The 18,901-nt window shown below is 41.1% G+C and overlaps 1 protein-coding gene across 1 annotated transcript in view; it reads left to right on the forward strand.

The window, feature by feature from the left end:
• Positions 1 to 227: 227 nt before the first annotated feature.
• SEL1L (SEL1L adaptor subunit of ERAD E3 ubiquitin ligase) overlaps positions 228 to 18,901 on the forward strand; it is a 49,195-nt gene continuing 30,521 nt past the window's right edge. Inside the window, exons 1-4 of the mRNA XM_034768163.1 lie at positions 228 to 358; positions 11,065 to 11,102; positions 13,585 to 13,810; positions 17,495 to 17,662. Of these exons, the coding sequence (XP_034624054.1) occupies positions 286 to 358; positions 11,065 to 11,102; positions 13,585 to 13,810; positions 17,495 to 17,662 (505 nt within the window). The 5' untranslated portion in view covers positions 228 to 285. The remainder of the gene's footprint in view (positions 359 to 11,064; positions 11,103 to 13,584; positions 13,811 to 17,494; positions 17,663 to 18,901) is intronic.

An 18,901-nucleotide genomic window follows, 5' to 3' on the forward strand; every position in this document is an offset into this window, starting at 1 on the left:
CATTTGATCTCCCTGGGCCGGCGCTGTCGGGGTTGCGCTTCCCTTCTTGAGATTCAGTTGGCCGGGCGAAGGTATCCGTCAGTAAATAATGTGCTCAGCCAATCCGAGTGGGCCATGTCGGAGAAGCCATCGTCCAATGGGCCGCCCGCGCTGTGAACGGTCCACAGTAATTGGTTGTTGTCGTAGAGCTGGTGTGGCGTGATTGGCCCCTCAAGGCAGTGGGCGGGGTGGGGAAGCCGGACTTGGGGCTCCTCGGCGGCGTTGTGGCCTCACAGGAGCCTTGCCATGGATGTGCGGAAGCGGCTGGCGTTGCTACTCTGCGCCGCGGCGCTGTTGAGCTGTGGCCTAGCCACCGCTGGTCAGTATTTAGGGCCCGGAGGGTGTAACCCCCACGTCCTTCTCCCGGGCGGGGCAAGGGGCTCGTCTCTCCACCGCCTCCCTGCGCGTGGGGTAGCCACCCCTCCGGGACGGCAGCGCGAGGTGCCGGCCTTGGGGGAGAGCTGGGGGGAGGGTGGCGCGGGGCTGGGGGCACTGGGGTGGCAGTAGCGCGTGAGGCTTCGGGGAACTCGTGGCTCGGCGACACGGGAACGGGCGTGGTGAGAGGAAGCGAGTGGGCGCGTCGGGATGGGGGTGGCTGGAAACAGCGGGGTGGCTGATCCAGTGATAGGTGCGTGTGGGGTTAAGTGAGGGGGGAATTTGGGGGGACGGGCGGTGTGGGCTCAGGTGGGGAGACTGTTGGGATGGTGGGGGATGAGTGACGGCGGGGTGGCTGACCCAGCGATGGTTGTAGTCTGGGGTAAGGTGGGGAGGGGGTGTTGGGATGTTGGGGTATAGGTGACAGCAGGATGGATGGGGTGCTCTGATGGGGAGGGGAAGGGGGATGGGTAACAGTAAGGTGACTGACCTAACTTTTGGTGTAGCATCAGGGGGGATCGCATGTCAACACCTTCTAGCCTTCTGACTCTGGTTTGCTGCTGGTGAGGGACTTGTCTGTTTTGGTAAACTGTTTTAGGGAAGGACTGAAAAACATCATGCTTCAGTTAACACATCAACTGCCCCAAATCTGTTAAGTCTTATGTAGAGTAGAAAAAAGGTGTGTTTATTTTTTAATCATGTTTGCAAAGTGCTGTTAAGGGGGATCATGGAAGGTGTTAAGCATTGTCCACACTGAGTGCCAACATTTTTAAACACGTTGTAACCAAAATGTGCTATATATTTTTTTTTTATTAAAATACCGTTTTCCCTAATTTAGACATGTCCTTACTCAGTAAGCAGTGCTGGAGTTTCTTCTGTTAATAAAACATCTCTAGTGTTGTAAGTGTGCATAATACAGCCACAGTGCTTAGTTATGTCATTCCAAATACTTATTTCTTGTTAATTACATTGTTTAATTTGTCTCTTTCACATCCTCTCAGCCTCCAGTTCACACAAACATCCCATGTTTTTACATACAGATGCTTCAAAGGATGTTAGCTTTGGCTACGGAGGCTATGACTGCAATAACACTTTTGTTGGTAAAACTTTTGTTGGACAGGGGGGTGAAAAAACACACACCCTGATTGACAAATGCACCGGTGTGGACAGCGCTATGTCGGTAGGAAATGATCTCCTGCTGACATAGCTACCGGAAATTGTTAGGGGTGGTTTAATTATGCCGGCATAGAACAGCTACACGGGAGACCTTACACCAGCACAGTTGTAGCAGTACAGCTGTTCCACTGTAATGGCCGTATTGTAGATGTAGGCAAAGACGGCTTTACCTGAACTTTATGGGGAAAAGATCCCTCCAAACAGGGGCTCTTTTGGAAGATTTGTGATCTTGGAAGGTGTCACTCAAGAATATGACCTCACAGTCAGTCTGATAGGTTTTTGGTAAACAAGTCCTAGACTTGTTGTCTTTTGCATATGCTACCAGTTAGTGCAGGGGTGGCCAACCTGTGGCTCCGGAGCCACATGCGGCTCTTCAGAAGTTAATATGTGGCTCCTTGTATAGGAACCGACTCGGGCTGCAGCCGCCAACTTTCCAATGTGCCGGGGGGTGCTCACTGCTCAACCTCTGGCTCTGCCACAGGCCCTGCCCTCGCTCCTTCCCCCTCCCTCCCAGAACCTCCTGCATGCCTCAAAACACAAAACAGCTGATCTGATTGGGAGGTGGAGGTGCTGATTGGCAGGGCTGCTGGTGGGCGGAGGTGCTGGGAGCAGGGTGGGAGAGCTGATGGGAGGCTGCTGACGTATTACTGTGACTCTTTGGCAATGTACATTGGTAAATTCTGGCTCCTTCTCAGGCTTAGGTTGGCCATCCCTGAGCTAGAGGGTTAAAAAATTAAGGTTGCCTTGTTCAAGGACAACTTGGATCTCAAATACTGTTGTCACAGCTTTTGTAGATAATATAATTGGCCACCTGCGTGTTTCCCAAAGTGTAGTACAGAAGCATCTAGCTCTCTGAAGCCAAAAAGATAACATAACCCCACTTACCCAATACACTTGCTATCTACCACTTCTCAGAGTGCTTATAAAGAAATTAAAAATGAAAACTGGTCTCATCCCACCACATATGAATCAGTCAGTTGTACGTGCAGGATATTTAACTGCATGTGATTAGCATGGCTGATATGCAGCATGTAATTTTTTTGACAGGGCTGTGTTCTCTGAGTGTGATATCCTGGTAGTTGAACTTTGAACCTAGTACTCAAGGGTTTTTTTAATACAAAATTAAATCATGAGTATATTGAAGGTATAATGAATATCCTCAACAATAGGGTATATTTAAAACACATGGCACTATGTATGTCTGTTGGCCGCCCTCTTGGCTGAAATACTGGGGATAGATCTGGGGACATCCAGAGCTAAGAGCAAGAACAGCTAAACAGCCAACGCTCTGTAGCTGAGGGCTGTAACAACTCATATCCTCTGTGGATCAGCACAGAGTGGGACTTGGAACACACATTCACCTGTGTATTATGTATTGCAGAGTTTGATGCTGTCATCAAATTATAATTTTCAGATGCTTAAATTAGGTACAAACATCTATAATAAAATGCATAGGTAATATGTATTTGGTTTATTAGGTATTGCTAAGGGGTTGCTATGGCTAAAAATTTGAATGGTCATCATGTCCACAGCTAGATACAGCTTTGAATGTACCATAATGATTTTTGGCAGCCACTGTGATCCTGGAAAGGCATTTCTTAACTAACATTTGCTTTAGAAGGTTATTTTGTGAACTGGTTCTGGCTTGTGATTGTTATTATTGGATTATCTGATATCCTGCAAAAAAATTGGTACCTGAAACATTCTTTGACAGGGTCCAGTACAAGCCTAGAGGCTTGGTGTTGAATACTAACTCAGTTGTTTTATGCTTGGAGCAGGCCTCCCAAGTGGATATTTGAATTCCTAAATACTCACCCATAACTTCTGGAGGCTAATCCTAAATCATCTGGGTTGTGGAAAAATGATTTCTGAGAAACCTCAAATTCTTGAATCTACAATTTAATTGTCTGGATTCAAGAGTTTTTGATAAGGTTTCTATTTGGGTACATAGCTTATCAAGTACTGTCTTTGGTCTTGTAACCAAGACTTGTAATCCTAGTTTGAAATCTTAATTTAATGAAAATCTTAAACTTTGCTCAAATCAGTAATTTATTGGAGACTTTCATGCTTGCTGTTAAGCCAAGAAAAGTGTTGGGCCTCAAATGAATGAGCCTCACCATCTGTTTATAGAATAAGATGTAAATTTGTTTGCTAGAGATTGTGCTTTACATGAGGACTCTCTTGATGAAGCTCAATCCAGATAAAATTGATGAGATGCTAGTAAATCAGGGGAAGCAACTGGAAGATGTGGCAAGGATTATATCTACCATTTTGGTTGAGGTTCTGTACACACCACTTGTTGTTAGAGTTTGCAGTTTCTGGTGGTGTTGGGACTCCCCGCTGCTATTTGATGTAGAGAGAGGCTTATTTTTGTTTAATCTGTATTGGGTATGGAGATCTGGTATGGAGATATCTAAACAATTATTTAGTGGGGTCTTGAAAAAGACTGTTCCAAATCATTCCCTCCTTTGTTGACTTCTTTGGGTTCTTCTGGGTATGTTTATGGAGTATAATACCTGTGTTGATATGTTGGTTTATTTCATGTCTCAAAGAGTCAGAAATAAATCTTGACCAGGTATTACTGATCTTCCTGCAACAAATCAGTTCCCAGATTGTGGAAGTACTAAGGGAAGGCATGATATTTCATTATTTTGGCTTCATAAGTGGCTTCCAAAAAAAGTCTGTGTAAAATACAAATGCTGAAATTGCTGAGTCTAGAGATGTGTTTCTGCAGACCTTCATATACAGTTCTGGCTGTTGTTTTTTACCCACCACTTCAGTCACAGTATTGTACTTGCTAATGTTATCCATTTGTTTTTAATCACATTCTTTCTATGTAATATGTTGACAGTCCTCCAGTGAGAACACTTAGATGGGTTAAGCAGGGATAAAAGAAATCTGATTCTTAATTATGAAGGTTTAATATAACCATGGGTTTATGGGAAGAGTATTTATGTATTTATTTATTTACTGTTTATGTTTGTACTTGCACACACATTCAGGTTTCACATCATTTGCTATTGTTACATATTGGAAATGTTTCAGTTGTACTTCAAGGTGTTCTGGTATTTGTGAGCCATCAGAATAATGTTTTTTCCTGCTTCATTCCTTTTCACTAAAATCTCAAAACCAAATGACTGTCGCCTAAAATTTTATCCTTTATTCTTTTGTTGTTGCATATAACTGTTGCTGGTCTGATTTGAGGCTGTGTCCTGCACTAGTTATGCTGAGGATGCAAGTTTGATTCCTGGCTTGTTTGTGGGATTTTTGTGTGTCTCCTTCTCTCCCCCTCCCCGCCCCCAGGTATTTTCCATCCTGTCTGATAGAGGAGGTGTTCTTGCTGCTATGCTGTGCTCGTACAAGCTGACTTGAGTGGGAAGTAGTATGCTGAAGTCTGTTCATACAAAAATAAATATTCCCTCAAAGTTCCTAAGCCCCAGATCTTAATTTATAGAAGGGGACCGCTGTAGAGGTAGCTTTGGAGAAGTTCAGCCAGTAGTTCGAAAGGAGTTTGAAGAAACCTTGAATGTTACCATAAGAGGACTAATACTGACTGACTACAGTTTTTGCAGTGCACTAATGGAATAGTGGTGGGACAAATAACTGAGTAGGACAATTTGAAACTAATCTTGCTGAGGCAACAGCCTGAAGTGACAGTTACTGAATCACTGCATGCCTTGTGATTGGCTGTAATAAGCATGCATTGTGTACAAACTTGGTTCAGGTGTCTCTTACCTGAAGTGCATTTTGTGTCAAAATTTGGCATAGTCAGAAAAATGTATCTATGTGAGGAAAGTCATTTTTTTAATGTTTCATGTTTGTTTATCCTCTCTTTTTTTCTTAAATAAGTAAAGGCCAAAATCTATTCCAAAGTGTAAACAATCAATTACCCCCCAAAAATGAAGGAAATGTTCCCAAGTTAATAAAAACACACACAGCCCTGCACTGATGGTCCATTACTGAAATATCTTGGGTATTGGTTGGGTTGTGTGGTATTGTTCAGAATTTGGAGCATTTACAAAAATCTGGATGGAAAAACTTAATTCTCAGAGATAAGTTGGGCCATTCATGAGGCTTTAGCAGGTTCCTTATGGCACTACTAGATCTCTGGCTATTTCCAAAGGATGAGTGGCCATCTTAACCTGTAATTTTAATGCTTTTCTAGACTAAACCTAGCGGAATTTCTCTGCTGTTGCTGACTCTCTTCCACAGCTTTGCACGTTGACACCTGAGTTGTCCTTTTTTTTTTTTTTTTTCTTCTGGAGTCTGGGCTAAACCTGTCTGACCTCTGGTGGTGGTTTACCCTTAGGTAGCCAGCACTGCACAACTTTTTTCCTAATTTCTGGTTCCTCACACAAAATACTAAAAAATCTTACCCTGTCCTTGTTCCTAGAGGTACTTCTAATGTGAATAGTGTGTACTATCAGTCCTCCATCATTAATAGGTTGGGTTGACTTGAGCATGTGAGTGCTTAAAAGAAGTGGCAAAACAAATAATTAATCCTCATGAAATGCCTCATACTTAAGTCGGTAAAATTTCATTTGGGGTACAAGAAGGTTCAGGGCTGATGAAACTTTGCATTAAATTTCTAACTAAAATGTTCTGTTTGTCTTGTATTGTCGGCTCATTACCTTTTAATAATCTGCACTATCCCTCCATTTGCTTAAAAAATGCTGGATTAATTTCCAATCAGCCCTTTCAGAACTAGCATCTATAGCACTAGGCAACCCTTCAAACAGATCCAGCAAATGGTAAGTGACCCACTTTTTCTGAGCTTGGATTTGCATTTAGAAAAGCAAATGAACAATTAGCTCTAATCACTGTTTGGCAAGTGCATAAACATTATAATGTCTGTGATTCTATTCAATGGGCAAACATTGGTTAAATAATTCCCTCTTATTTCCAACAGTGACCTACCACTAGCCCCTCATTAACACCTCCAAAAGATCGTTTTTAATTCTGTCTAAAAGTAGCCGTGCTTTTAATTATAACTGTAATGTCCATGTACTGTTCAGCAGTTCTGTGTTAAGAATTGTAGGTCTGTAAATGATCCCTTTGCTGTTTGCATTATCCATTATCACTGCAAGTTAGTCCACCTAATTTAACTGGAAAATCATTTAAGGGTCCAGTACAGCTAAATAAATTAACTTTGCCTTTTTTTTAGCAGTCTGGTTTGGAAAGAACATCTGTGTAACAGCCTTTTAACTGTGTTATACCTGCAGCCTGTTAACTTAGAGCTGGTTTCTTCTGAGAGAAGCTACATGATGCAATTGCAATGAAACAGTTGAATTGTTTTGCTTTTGAGACAAAAACAAAACAAATTTAGTCCTGGTTTGTACTACTAATTCCCTTCACCCTTCCCACCTTCATTTTACATTTGTGTCCCTATACACGTGTAATTGTTGTTAATTTGCAGTGGTAGGTCACTGTTGGAAATAAGAGGGCATTATTAACCAATGTTTGTCCATTGAATAGAATGTGTATGGAGGGAATACACCCTATTAAACTATTGGTATTTTGTTCTGTTTGTGACTTGGCTTTTGTATGACTTTATTAATTGTATGTCAAAGTCTCTTGATTAATCAAAGAACTAAAGGAGGGTAATGTAATTAATCAACATAGATTTATGGAAAATAGGTCTTGTCAAACTAACTGGATATTTTTTGAGATTATGAGTTTGGTTAATAAAAGTAATGATGTTGACTTCTGTAAGGTGTTTGACTTGATACTACATAACATTTTAATTAAAAAACGAGAACAGTATAAAATTAACATGGCACGTATTAAATGGATTAAAAACTGTCTGATAGGTCCCAAAATGTAGTTGTAACTGAGGAATCGTCATCAAGAGGGTGTACTTCCCATGGGATCCCGCAAAGATCAGTTCTTGGCCCTGTGCTATTTAAATTTTTTATCAATGACCTGGAAGAAAACATAAAATTATCACTGATCAGGTTTGCAGATGACACACAAATTGGGGGAGTGGTAAATAATGAAGAGGACAGGACATTGATTCAGAGCAATCTGGTTTGCATGGTAAACTAGGCGCAAGCGAACTGTGTGTTTTTAATATAGCTAAGTGTATACTTCTCGGAACAAAGAATGTAGGCCATATTTACACGATTGAAACTCTATCCTGAGAAGTAGTGACTCAGAAAAATGATTTGAGCATGTGGTAGATAATCAGCTGAACATGAACTCCCAATATGATGCTATGGCCAAAAGAGCTAATGCAATCCTCAGATGCATAAACAGGGGAATCTTGTAGGAGTGGAGAGGTTAGTTTACTTCTGTATTTGGCACTGATGCAACTGCTGTTCCAATACTGTGTCCGATTCTGGTGCCCACTATTCAAGAAAGATGTTGATAAATTGGAGAGGGTTTGGAGAACAGCCACTAGAAAAGTTAAAGGATTAGAAAACATGCCTTATAGGGATAGACCCAAGGAGCTCTATCTGTTTAGCTTAACTAAGAAAAAAGGTTAAGGAGTGACTTAATTACTAAATATTTGTTCCCCACGTAAGTCCTTGTAGATTGTAATGTGCTCTTCAATCTAGCAGAGAAAGGTATAACATGATCCAGTGGCTGGAAGTTGAAGCTAGACGAATTCAGACTGGAAATAAGGTGTACATTTTTGACAATGAGGGTAATTAACCATTGGAACAACTTGCCAGGGGTTGTGGTGGATTCTCCATCACTGACAATTTTTCAATCAAAATAGAATTCTAGGAATTGTTTTAGGGAAGCTCTCTGGCCTGTGTTGTACATAGGTTGACCTGATGTCCCTGTAAAATCGGGACAGTCCCGATATTTGGGGCTTTTTCTTAAATAGGTTCCCATTACCCCGCACCCCCTGTCCCGACCACACTTGCTGTCTGGTCACCCTAGTTGTACAGGAGGTCAGACTATATGATCACAATGGTACCTTTTCGCCTTGGAATCTATGAATATATATATACTACTAAAATATACAATGCCAATTAGCAATGAGGGGCTATCAGTGCTATTTTAAAAACTTTCTTTTAGGAACGTATTAACTGATATTTGATGATTACAGTGAATCTGCAGATGACACCTAAAGCTGATGTCCTAACCAGTTGTTGCCATTAAAAATATCCTTGTACTTGTAAAGCATTAAATAGTATTGTTGACATCTTCAGAGTGTTTTGCAAGCAGTTAATCCCATTGTATTGTAACTTGACCATCCTATTTCAGTTTCTTCCACATCTGTAAAATGGGGATAAGTGATTTTGCCCAAGGCCATAGAGGTTGTCAAAGTCAGGATTAAAATGCAAGATGGGATAGGATTCCTGACTGCTAGTGTGTATTTAGAACACTAGGGCCATGTCTACCACGTATGTCATCAAAATCTATTGTTGCTTAGATTTTGCTGGCATAAGTGGTAGTGTGCACAGGGCTATGTTGGAGGGAGAGCTTCTCCCACTGACATAGCTACTGCTGTTTGTGGAGGTGGTTTTATTATGTCAACGGGAGAGCTCCCATCAGCATAGAGTGGCTACACAAGCATTCTTACAGCGGCTCAGCTGCATCAGTATAGTTGCTCTGCTGTAAGCTTGCTAGAGTAGACGTGGCCTAAACTATACCGCTTTCGAAAGTGAAGATGTTAATCTGAGTGTCCTACCTAAACTCCAACTGCTAATTACAGTCTGCTTCCTAATTTCCCCAACATTTTCAAAACAGATATTGGATTCTTCACTTTCTTACCTAAACTGATGTGCAGTTTTACTATGCGCTTCTAAACATCCATTGCATGTCACCATGAAGGTGCTGCACTCCAGTAGTGGGAGAAGTAATTGCAGTGTGTGAGATTGTGAGTTGAAAAGCATTATAGTTTGCTTCAAAATGGAAAATACATCTAGCATTGCTCCTTTCTTAAACTTTTAAGGTGCCTTTATAATTTCCTACTGCCATTATTGAATCTGCCATGGCAAGGCCTGAGTGGTTCAGGAATGAATCCTGGTACTTATCTTTCCTGACAGGAAGTCAGACTAAGCAAAAGAGGGCAAGGAGCAACTTCTAGTAGCTGACTTCTAACACTGGCTATTGCGTGGCAGTAAACTGTAGTGGTTCCCAGATGGTGTCAATAGAATCATCAGAGCTGTGAAGTCAGTAAAATGCCATGTTCGTCGCAGTTTCCATCACTTGTTTAAGAGCTGTTAGGTATAGAAAATCTGCAAGTATTCAGCCCCTTTGCTGCAGCAGAATGTGATGGCCTTCTGTTGGTTTTCCATCAGCACATCTTTGCTTCAAAGGCAATGTGTGTAAGTTAATAGCAGAAATGTGTTTTATTCCACATGCTGTATATATAGCAGCCCTTAAGTGGTTAATATACTTAGCACTTCAAATAGAATTTTGTGTTCAAGGTATCGAATAGCTATTATTTTATATAAAGCGTACCTAAATTGACGAGAGTAAGGTTTGTCTCTCTGAACTCAGCCTGATTCATCTCTTCTGCAGCACATTAAATTTCCTGTTTTAAGGGTCTGCAATGCATAATCTGGACATAGTAAGGTGAGTTAAGGACAGACCAGTAGCTTTAACCCTATTTGTCCTGACTCTTGGTTTAAGTGAAATATTCAATGTTTTAACACACTGCTGTATTTTGGGGGGTTATCTTGTATTTTTGCTTGTGCAAGTTGTATTTTATGTTTAGGTATGATACAATGCTCAAGTCTCCTCTCATACTTGGGAAGGTCCCACATCATGTGTGACAACGCGAGACTCTTGGTCAAGGAGATTAGTGCAAACAAAAAATAAGAAAAGTTGTTTACAATAGTGAGTGTGTCAACTATACAGGATCTAGGGAAAATCAATATGAGAAATACAGGAGTCTACAAAACACATTTGAAGCTGCTAAAAATAGATCTATGGAACAATTCTATTTCCCTCTTACCTGAGATCATAAAAACAAACAAGACTATGGAACTGACCTGTGTGTTCTAGAGTTCCTTGTCCTTCTGCTGTCTTAGAGTCTAACAAATGCCTCTTTCCCCAGGGCTGAACAGGCTTTGACAGTTCCAGCCTGCAAGCAAAGAACAAAGTTTGGATCCTTGTATGGCAACATAATGGTTTAGTGCCCTGATAACTTGACATTGTTCTATTTGAATGAATAAATCTCCACTCTGAGGCTTTGAATATGCTGGCCTGATAAACAACATAGGCACCTTTCTACCGAGAACCATGTTTAAATATATCTAACTAAAAAGGTGCTAACATGGCTTTCCTGGTCAATGCCTTTTGATGATTAAACTCTCTGGTTGGCAACTTAAAAGTTGATGCTTCTTAGCAATTCTAATTTAAATGCCTTTTAGATGTATGAGCGAACTCTAGAGCTCTAGTATATCTCAAAAGAGTAGTGCTAAGCAATATTGTTCTAGCTAACTTTATTGCTTTTTATTTAGGTAATAACACGTTTAAAATAGCTTCTGAACTAAATTTTAAAATTCTTTACAGATGAAGAAGGAAGTCAGGATGAGTCATTAGAATCAAAGGTAAGCAATAAGTCTCACCAAATAACGCATTCCATTTTCTTCTCCCTCTTTGTGGGACTACTAGAGTAGGGTTTCTCAAACTGGGGGTCAGGACCCCTCAGTGGGTCATGAGGTTATTACATGGGGTGCCAAACTGTCAGCATCCCCCCAAACCCTGCTTTGCCTCCAGCATTTATAATGGTGTTAAATATATAAAAAAGTGTTTTTAATTTATAAGGGGGGGGCCACACTCAGAGACTTGCTATGTGAAAGGGGTCACCAGTACAAAACTTTGAGAACCACTGAACTAGAGCAAGGGTCTGAAAATCCGAATTCAATGGAGTCTGTTTAGAAACTGCCACGAACTTGCTATGTGACCTTGATCAAGTCACTTAACATCTCTGAACTTCAGCTCACCTCTCTGAAAAAAGAATATTTGTTACCTCATGCATTGAGGGTTTAGTTAAGTAATACTAATAAAGACCTATAGAAGTATTAAAAATGTAGCATATGTAAGGCTACGTTTTAGTCACGGGTATTTTTAGTAAAAGTTATGGACGGGTCACAGGCAGTAAACAAAAATTCATGGCCCATGACCCATCCATGACGTACTATATACCTCTGCCTAAATCTGGGGGAGGGGGAAGGGCGGGTGGGCGCATGGCCTGGGACCCCTGCTGGTGAGGGTGGGCGCTGGCAGGCTCCCTACCCGGCTCCTCGGGTTCCCTGGAAGCAGCGACATGTCTCTCCCTCAGCTCCTAGCTCAGCACGCTGCCCCCACCCCAAGTGCCGGCTCTGCAGCTCCCATTGGCCAGGAACTGTGGCCAGTGGGAGATGCGGGGGCAGTGAGGCAGTGCACGGAGCTAGGAGCTGAGGGAGGGACATGTCGCCGCTTCCGGGGAGCCCCCCAAAGTAAGCGCCACCCAAAGCCCTCACTCCCTCCTGTGCCTGTGCCCCAGCCCTCAGCCCCCTCCCAAATGCATCCAAACTCCTGCTGCTGCTGGGGCTGGGCGGAGGGGAGCGGTTGCCTGAGACTGCCCCAGCAGTGGCCAGTGCGGCTGTCCCAAGGACTGCCTGAGCTGCGCAGGCCAGCCGCACTGGCTGCTGCAGAAGCCACAGATGTCCCGGAAAGTCACAGAATCCGTGACCTCCATGACAAACTCACAGCCTTAAGCATAAGGAGAGCTGGTTTAGTGCAAAGGGAAGGTTGTTTTCCCTTATGGTGCACTCTTGAAGCACCTTTAATCAAAGTGCTTTAACAAACACAAATTTGTTATAGACTTACAGTATATCTGTCAGGTAGGTGATATACCTGTCTTACAGGTGAGGAAACTGAGGCAAAGAGACTAGGTGGGGTGAGTTATTTTCCACTTCTTTCTCCCTCCATATTTGGCTGTATTAGGGCTAAAACCCATCAATCTTCAATTCTAGTTCTTTGTTCTAAAGACCACTTGCCTTCTAATTTTTCACTAATATTAGAATATAAATGGAAGATTTTAGGAGAGAGGAAACAAAGAATTGTGGTCAGAGGGTGATAGACTTGAAATTTTGTTGGGAGCACTAATATTACAAAACTGATAGGACAAGTGAAGTCCCTTAGGAAGTTTTCAATTACATGTAATAGAAAAGCCTGTTACAATTCAGATGGAATTGAATCTGAATTCCAACTGTTGGTGGAAGACAAGACAGTACAGGAAAAGCTTTACCCTTGTAAGGAGAAATTTCAGTCTACTTAGCTGTTTGACATTAGGATAAAGGATTCCCCTTTAGAAAGCCTTATACAGTCAGCTCTCCACTAAACACTTGGGTCCATGTGTCCAAATTTGATTTTCCTGTGACTTGGGATAGTTTTTTCTCTTAAGTACAAAGGGAACTAGTCTCCCCTTCTGCTATACTTCCAAGACTGTAGTTGAGTGCCTTAGCTTTAAACAGGTCATTCCAAATCAGCACAAACGAAGCTCCATTTTTCACATAAGCTGAAGTGATGTACATAATCTGCATGAATGAAGAGCAACCAATTTTGTGAGTTTTGGGATATCTCCATTGTGGAAAGAGTGTTTTTTTTTTTTTTTTTGTTTGTTTGTTTTTTAAAGAATTAAAGGGGAACTGGGGATTAGGGGCTGAAAGAAACAATTCAACACATTTACTTCTCACTCTTGATCTTAAGGTAACATATTAAGTTCAAAGTGACAAAGAGTCCTGTGCACCTTATAAACTAACAGACATATTGGAGCATAAGCTTTCGTGGGTGAATACCCATTTCGTCAGACGCATGTGACACATGGTTATTCACCCAGGAAAGTTTATGCTCCAATACGTCTGTTAGTCTATAAGGTGCCACAGGACTCTTTGTCGCTTTTTACAGATCCAGACTAACATGGCTACCCCTCTGATATTAAGTTCAGTTTCCTGGTAGGCTTCATAAACTAAAAAGGGATAGAAATTGAATAATAGTAGTCAATGAGCGGACTAGTCTCCTAAATTCTGCTCTCTTCTTCTCTAGACTTCCTTGCCTTCAGAAGAACAGGTGGGGGACCACTCCACAGGAACCCGTGTTGTGGCAGGTCAGCTCTTCCTTGAGTCAGAGGAATCAGACTCTCACACTGAAGATGAAGAGAGCTTTAGGAGCCAAGAAGAGGAGAAAGGGAGCATGTTGGAGGGGCTTGACTCGCTTGACATGTCAGACGTATTAAATGAGAACTTGGAAGATGTAGAAATGCAGAAACCAGGTAACTTTGCTTGAATTCTGCAGGCTTCATAAACCAATAGCAAGAAGCAAAATCAATCTGGAAAAATTTGGGAGATTAGTGGGATCCAGAAATAATCTTCATTTGTCTCTATTGTCTAACTGAATAGAGGGTTTCAGAATGCAATGGTCATTGCAGCCTTAATTTTCCCTACTGTAATGTTGGCTAATACCTATATCATTTACTTCAGATGCATTTTAAAATGTTTTCCATAGTTTCTGTTGATTGCACAGCATAAGAAAATTCACTCAAGTTAGTGAGAGTGCCTTGCTCCTTTTTCGTTTTTCACAATTTGTGAATGGAGAGAACAATCCAAATCCTGAAGTTCTAACATGAACATGACTCATATCTTCTTACTTTGAAGTATAGATTATGATCTAAAGCTTTTCTCTCCCCAGAAGTAGTCACTTTTTTGGCCTGATTATAGCTTTGTCTTATGGGGAGGAGGGGAAAGACTATAAGTGGTCCTTTTGTTCTGGTAGTTGATTGTATGCAGGTTTGAGTTAAATTGAGGAGAGTGGAAGCAAACTTTGACACTGAGGCAACTTTGTGCATTGAAAATCTCTCAGGAGCTGTAGGGCAGTACCCTATTTCATATAAACTAGGGTAACTTTTCAGTTAAAAATACACATAACCATGCCTGGTTGTTCTCAGATCTTCCAGGGAAACTGAGTAGGAATTTCTTTTAAACTCATAATGAAAAGTTAGAGTTCATCTGATTGATATCCTTGCCTTGCCGCTGACATTTGGGTATCCCTGACATAGGCTGATGTACATAAAAAGGAAACAACATTTTTAATGTGCCCAGAATAAACTAACTTTTACTCTAACCTTATGGAAAAGGGTGATTGCATGGTAACTTAATGTTTAGCTCAACACTTTGTCCCTAGCAGTTCTTTTCATATGCCTTTTCACAAATGCAGATTAGCATGGTGAAAGGAAGCAGTAATTGTGCAGAACTACCTCTAATAATATCTGCTAATCTCCACTGGGTCTATATGCTTAAAAAAAAAAAAAAAAAAGTGACTTCCTATAAAACATCAGTAGCCTCTTGCTAATACAAAATGCTCTACACTTTTCTTGAGCACTTGTATATGTTGCTGTAGGTGAGTATGACATTGTACAGAGATGAAAGATACTAATTAAGTGGAAAAGCGAATAAAAAGACATTTTTAGTAGTATAAGCAATTGTTGCTAGCCTTCAGATTCAAGCATCATGTTTAGTCAGCCAGGCCTCTTAACTGAAGGTGAAATTTCATTAAGGTACTTTGTATCTTCCTATCATAATGCCATGAAAGGGCTTTGTCTTCACATTGTTCAAATCTGATCTGTAAAAATGCCTCAGCTGGTTGCCTGGAACATTCCCTACTATAGCAAGATAGCTGAATCCCAGACTAGACTGTGTGCAGCCGCTTAGATTGTCACCTGAGTAAATATGCTTATTAGCCCATACCTGATATCTTAATATGTATAAGTTTATAAATAACTTCATCTTGTACTTGCTTCTCATACGAAGTTCATGGTTCCATTTTTTTCCCGTAACAGCACTATCACAGTGTATGGACTGTAGCATCTTGCATTCTTTTAGGTGTTAGTAAAAACAACTGTATGTGGGAGAAACAAATACTGTGCCTGGATTTAAAATAAAAACAAGAAGATGGGTGGGGGGAAGGAAATGGGATATGACTAGCTGAATGTTTGACTACTAATATCATAGCTATGCAATAAGGTGTGAGAGAGGCAGTTGTAAACTAATGCCATCATCTAAAGCGCTACATGATTTGCTTGGTGCATTTTATGTGTTTGTTATTTGCCATCCTCTGAAGCATCCAGTATTTTCCACTGCTAGAGGCCAGGAACCAGACTTGATAAATCCAGTAATTTGATCTGGTATGGCAAATCCTATATTCATTGAACTCTAGTCTTGGCCTGTAAAAAGCTGTTGAGTTCTAAGAAGGTGAACTGATGAGTGGAGGAGGGGGAAATGTTCATTGCTATTGGTTCATATGAAACCATCATTTGTCTATTTATGCAACTTTGAGAGAGAGAAGTTCTTTACCAGAGTTTCAGTTTTACACTACATTTACCCAGCAGGTGCAACCTAAGCTGATTTAATTTTTTTCCCCTTCACTGCTATGCTATGTCACCAGTACTTAAAGACCTTTCTAACTTCATAGACTTTAGCATAGTGTTATGTGAAACCAGCGTAGGGGGATAATGCTAAGTAAATTTAGGATTCTTATAAAAAGTGAATGAATATTCTTCCATAGCTTTTTAATTAACATGGTTATAAGGGGGAGATACCAAAAAAGTAACTTTAAAACTTAACCTTGACATGGAAAAAATTGTCAGACCTTCCAAAATAATAACTGCAATACAGACAAAATCCAAGTTCTCAACAGGGCTGATGCCAAGGTGCTGAGTTTGTTGGTCACTTATTGTGGACATCTTTTAGTTCAGTACTTGAGCAGGTAACAATAGAATATACCTGTAGTCAGTTTAATTCTGAAGACTACTCCAGGATTGGCAGTTACTTATGACTGTTGTGCTAAGTCCCTGTGCCATAGGTGCTGGAGCTGGCCAATAACTGTGTGCATATTCTGAGGAAAAATCATTCTGCCACTAGTTAGTGTATACTGTTGGGCAAGCAACTAACTTGCTCATATGTCATTGTCTTCCCAAAAATGAAGTCTTTGGAATTGTCCAGCATAGCAGTGTTCCTAATAATTCTAGAAGACCTGTATGTAAACAACTTTAATTTTTTTTATAGAGAAGACTTAAACCATACCTATAAAATAATGTATCTATAAAATATTATTGACCGCACCAAGCATTCAAAAATCATAAGTTGGGTTCACTTTAAAAACAAAAACAAAATTTAAAGTGTTTTATGGCTTTCTGGTTTTTGAGCTTTCAGGGGGTCATGTTTTCAAGCTTTTCTCTCTAACCCTGAGGACTAGAAACTTACGTTTTTGTTTAAAGTAAAGTTGAGTATCTTTTATTCACGACTCCAGGAGCTGGGGGTTTAATGAAAATACCAAATTGTGAGACTCACAATTTAATCATGAGAGTTGGCAGTGCTTGTAAAATGAGAAGCTTTAATGAAAGCTAATAGAAATGTCGTCCATTTTTAAAAAATCCATAAAAATTCAGTGAGATTTAGATCTAAATATTTCCCTATGATGTTAGAGACTCAAACTGCAGTATTGCGCAAGTTAGTACATGAGAACCAACAATCAAACTTCCTATAACCAAATGTCAATCTAATCAGTCTTTCTCATTGCCCTAGCTGAGCGAAGTGCAATACAGGAGCAAGTAGTATATGGGCACTGGAAACTAAATTAGATTTTCAAATTCTAGCTTTGATATCTTAAGACTTTTAATAATCTAAAACCGCTAATAATATAGTAAGGATAACATTAAAATGTGAATCTTATTTATCAAATATGTCCCTTTTTTATTTCCCTTCTTTATAGTGTTGCATGAATAATGAAACTGCAGCTTAATGAGTTTGTCGTAGTAAAACTCAAAAACCTGGCATACAGGGAACAATCCTCTGTGGTGGTGAACAGTTTGTTTGCTACATGTGTGTGAGAGACAGACTCTAACTTGGGGAGAAATCATGAGAGAGATCTCATTCCTGGTGGGTTTTTTTTTTCTTTTCAGTTTTAACAGCCATCGGAGGCACTGCAGACAGTGAGCCCTGCCACTTCCCCTTCCTGTTCCTGGAGAAGGAGTATGCAGAATGTACTGCTGATGGGAGGGAAGATGGCAGGCTTTGGTGTGCAACAACCTATGATTACAAGAGAGATCAAAAGTGGGGCTTCTGTGAAAGTAAGTAGCTAGATACATTTCTATTTTCTTTCATCAAAGAATATTTACTGAGCTTAATGGTCTCCTTATCCCTTGTGAGCAAGTGTCTCCATAAACATAAGGTTTGCACAGTAGAAGTAATGGGAAAGGGAGAGCCATTCTAGTGACATAGGTAGTGTGGGAACAGCTATCATGTGGTACTCCCGTTTCCTGGGCTCATGGAAACTGAAAGTGACCTTAATGGGTACAATTTAAGAGTTACATGGGGAATTTACTGTATACTTCCCACTGAAGTCAGTGGCTTGCTGCACAAATATGACCCTTTTGTCTCTTGCAGAAAGGAAGCCAAAACATGTGTGTTCGAGAATATTTTATCTCTTTTTATCCCCACCTTCCGGGTGGATGACTTGAGCAGCATGGTGATAGCAAAATAAATGAAAGACTAGGCAAATGCACAAAAAAGAGTGGCTATAAAAACCCAACCGCCCACTGAGACAACTTTCTCCCTCATTGCCAGCGCAACCTCTGTATCTTGTCTTGCAGTAATAACATCATGTGTAGGGCTCTACCAAATTCATGGTCCATTTTGGTCAATTTCACAGTCATAGGATTTAAAAAATTGTAAACTTCATGATTTCACCTATTTAAATCTGAAATTTCAGGGTGTTGTAATTTGTAGGGATCCTGACCCAAACAGGAGTTGTGGAGGGATCGCAAGGTTATTGTAGTGGGGGTTGCAGTACTGCTATCCTTACTCCTGCGCTGCTGCTGGCGGCTGCACTGCCTTCAGAGCTGGGCAGCTGGAGAGCGGTGGCTGCTGGCTGAGAGCCCAGCTCTAAAGGCAGAGCTGCCGTTAGCAGCAGCGCAGAAGTAAGAATGGCATGGTATGGTATTGCCAACCTTACTTCTAGGCTGCTGCCTGCGGAGTTGGGCCCTCAGTCAGCCACCACCCTCCAGCCGCCCAGCTCTGAAGGCAGCTGCGCAGAAGTACGAGTGGCATGGTATGGTATTGCCACGCTTACTTTTGTGCTGCGGCTGATGGGGTGCTGCCTTCAGAGCTGGGCGCCTGGACAACAGCCACCACTTTTCGGCCACCCAGCTCTGAAGGCAGCGCAGAAGTAAGGATGGCAACACCACGACTCCCCTAAAATAACCTCACAACCCCCCTGAAACTCCCTTTTGGGTCAGGACCCCCAGTTTGAGAAATGCTGGTCTCCCCTGTGAAATCTGTGTAGTAGAGGGTAAAAGCACACAAAAGAC

The sequence above is a fragment of the Trachemys scripta genome, chromosome 4 (genome assembly GCF_013100865.1).
Source record: "Trachemys scripta elegans isolate TJP31775 chromosome 4, CAS_Tse_1.0, whole genome shotgun sequence".
Classification (NCBI taxonomy): domain Eukaryota; kingdom Metazoa; phylum Chordata; order Testudines; family Emydidae; genus Trachemys; species Trachemys scripta.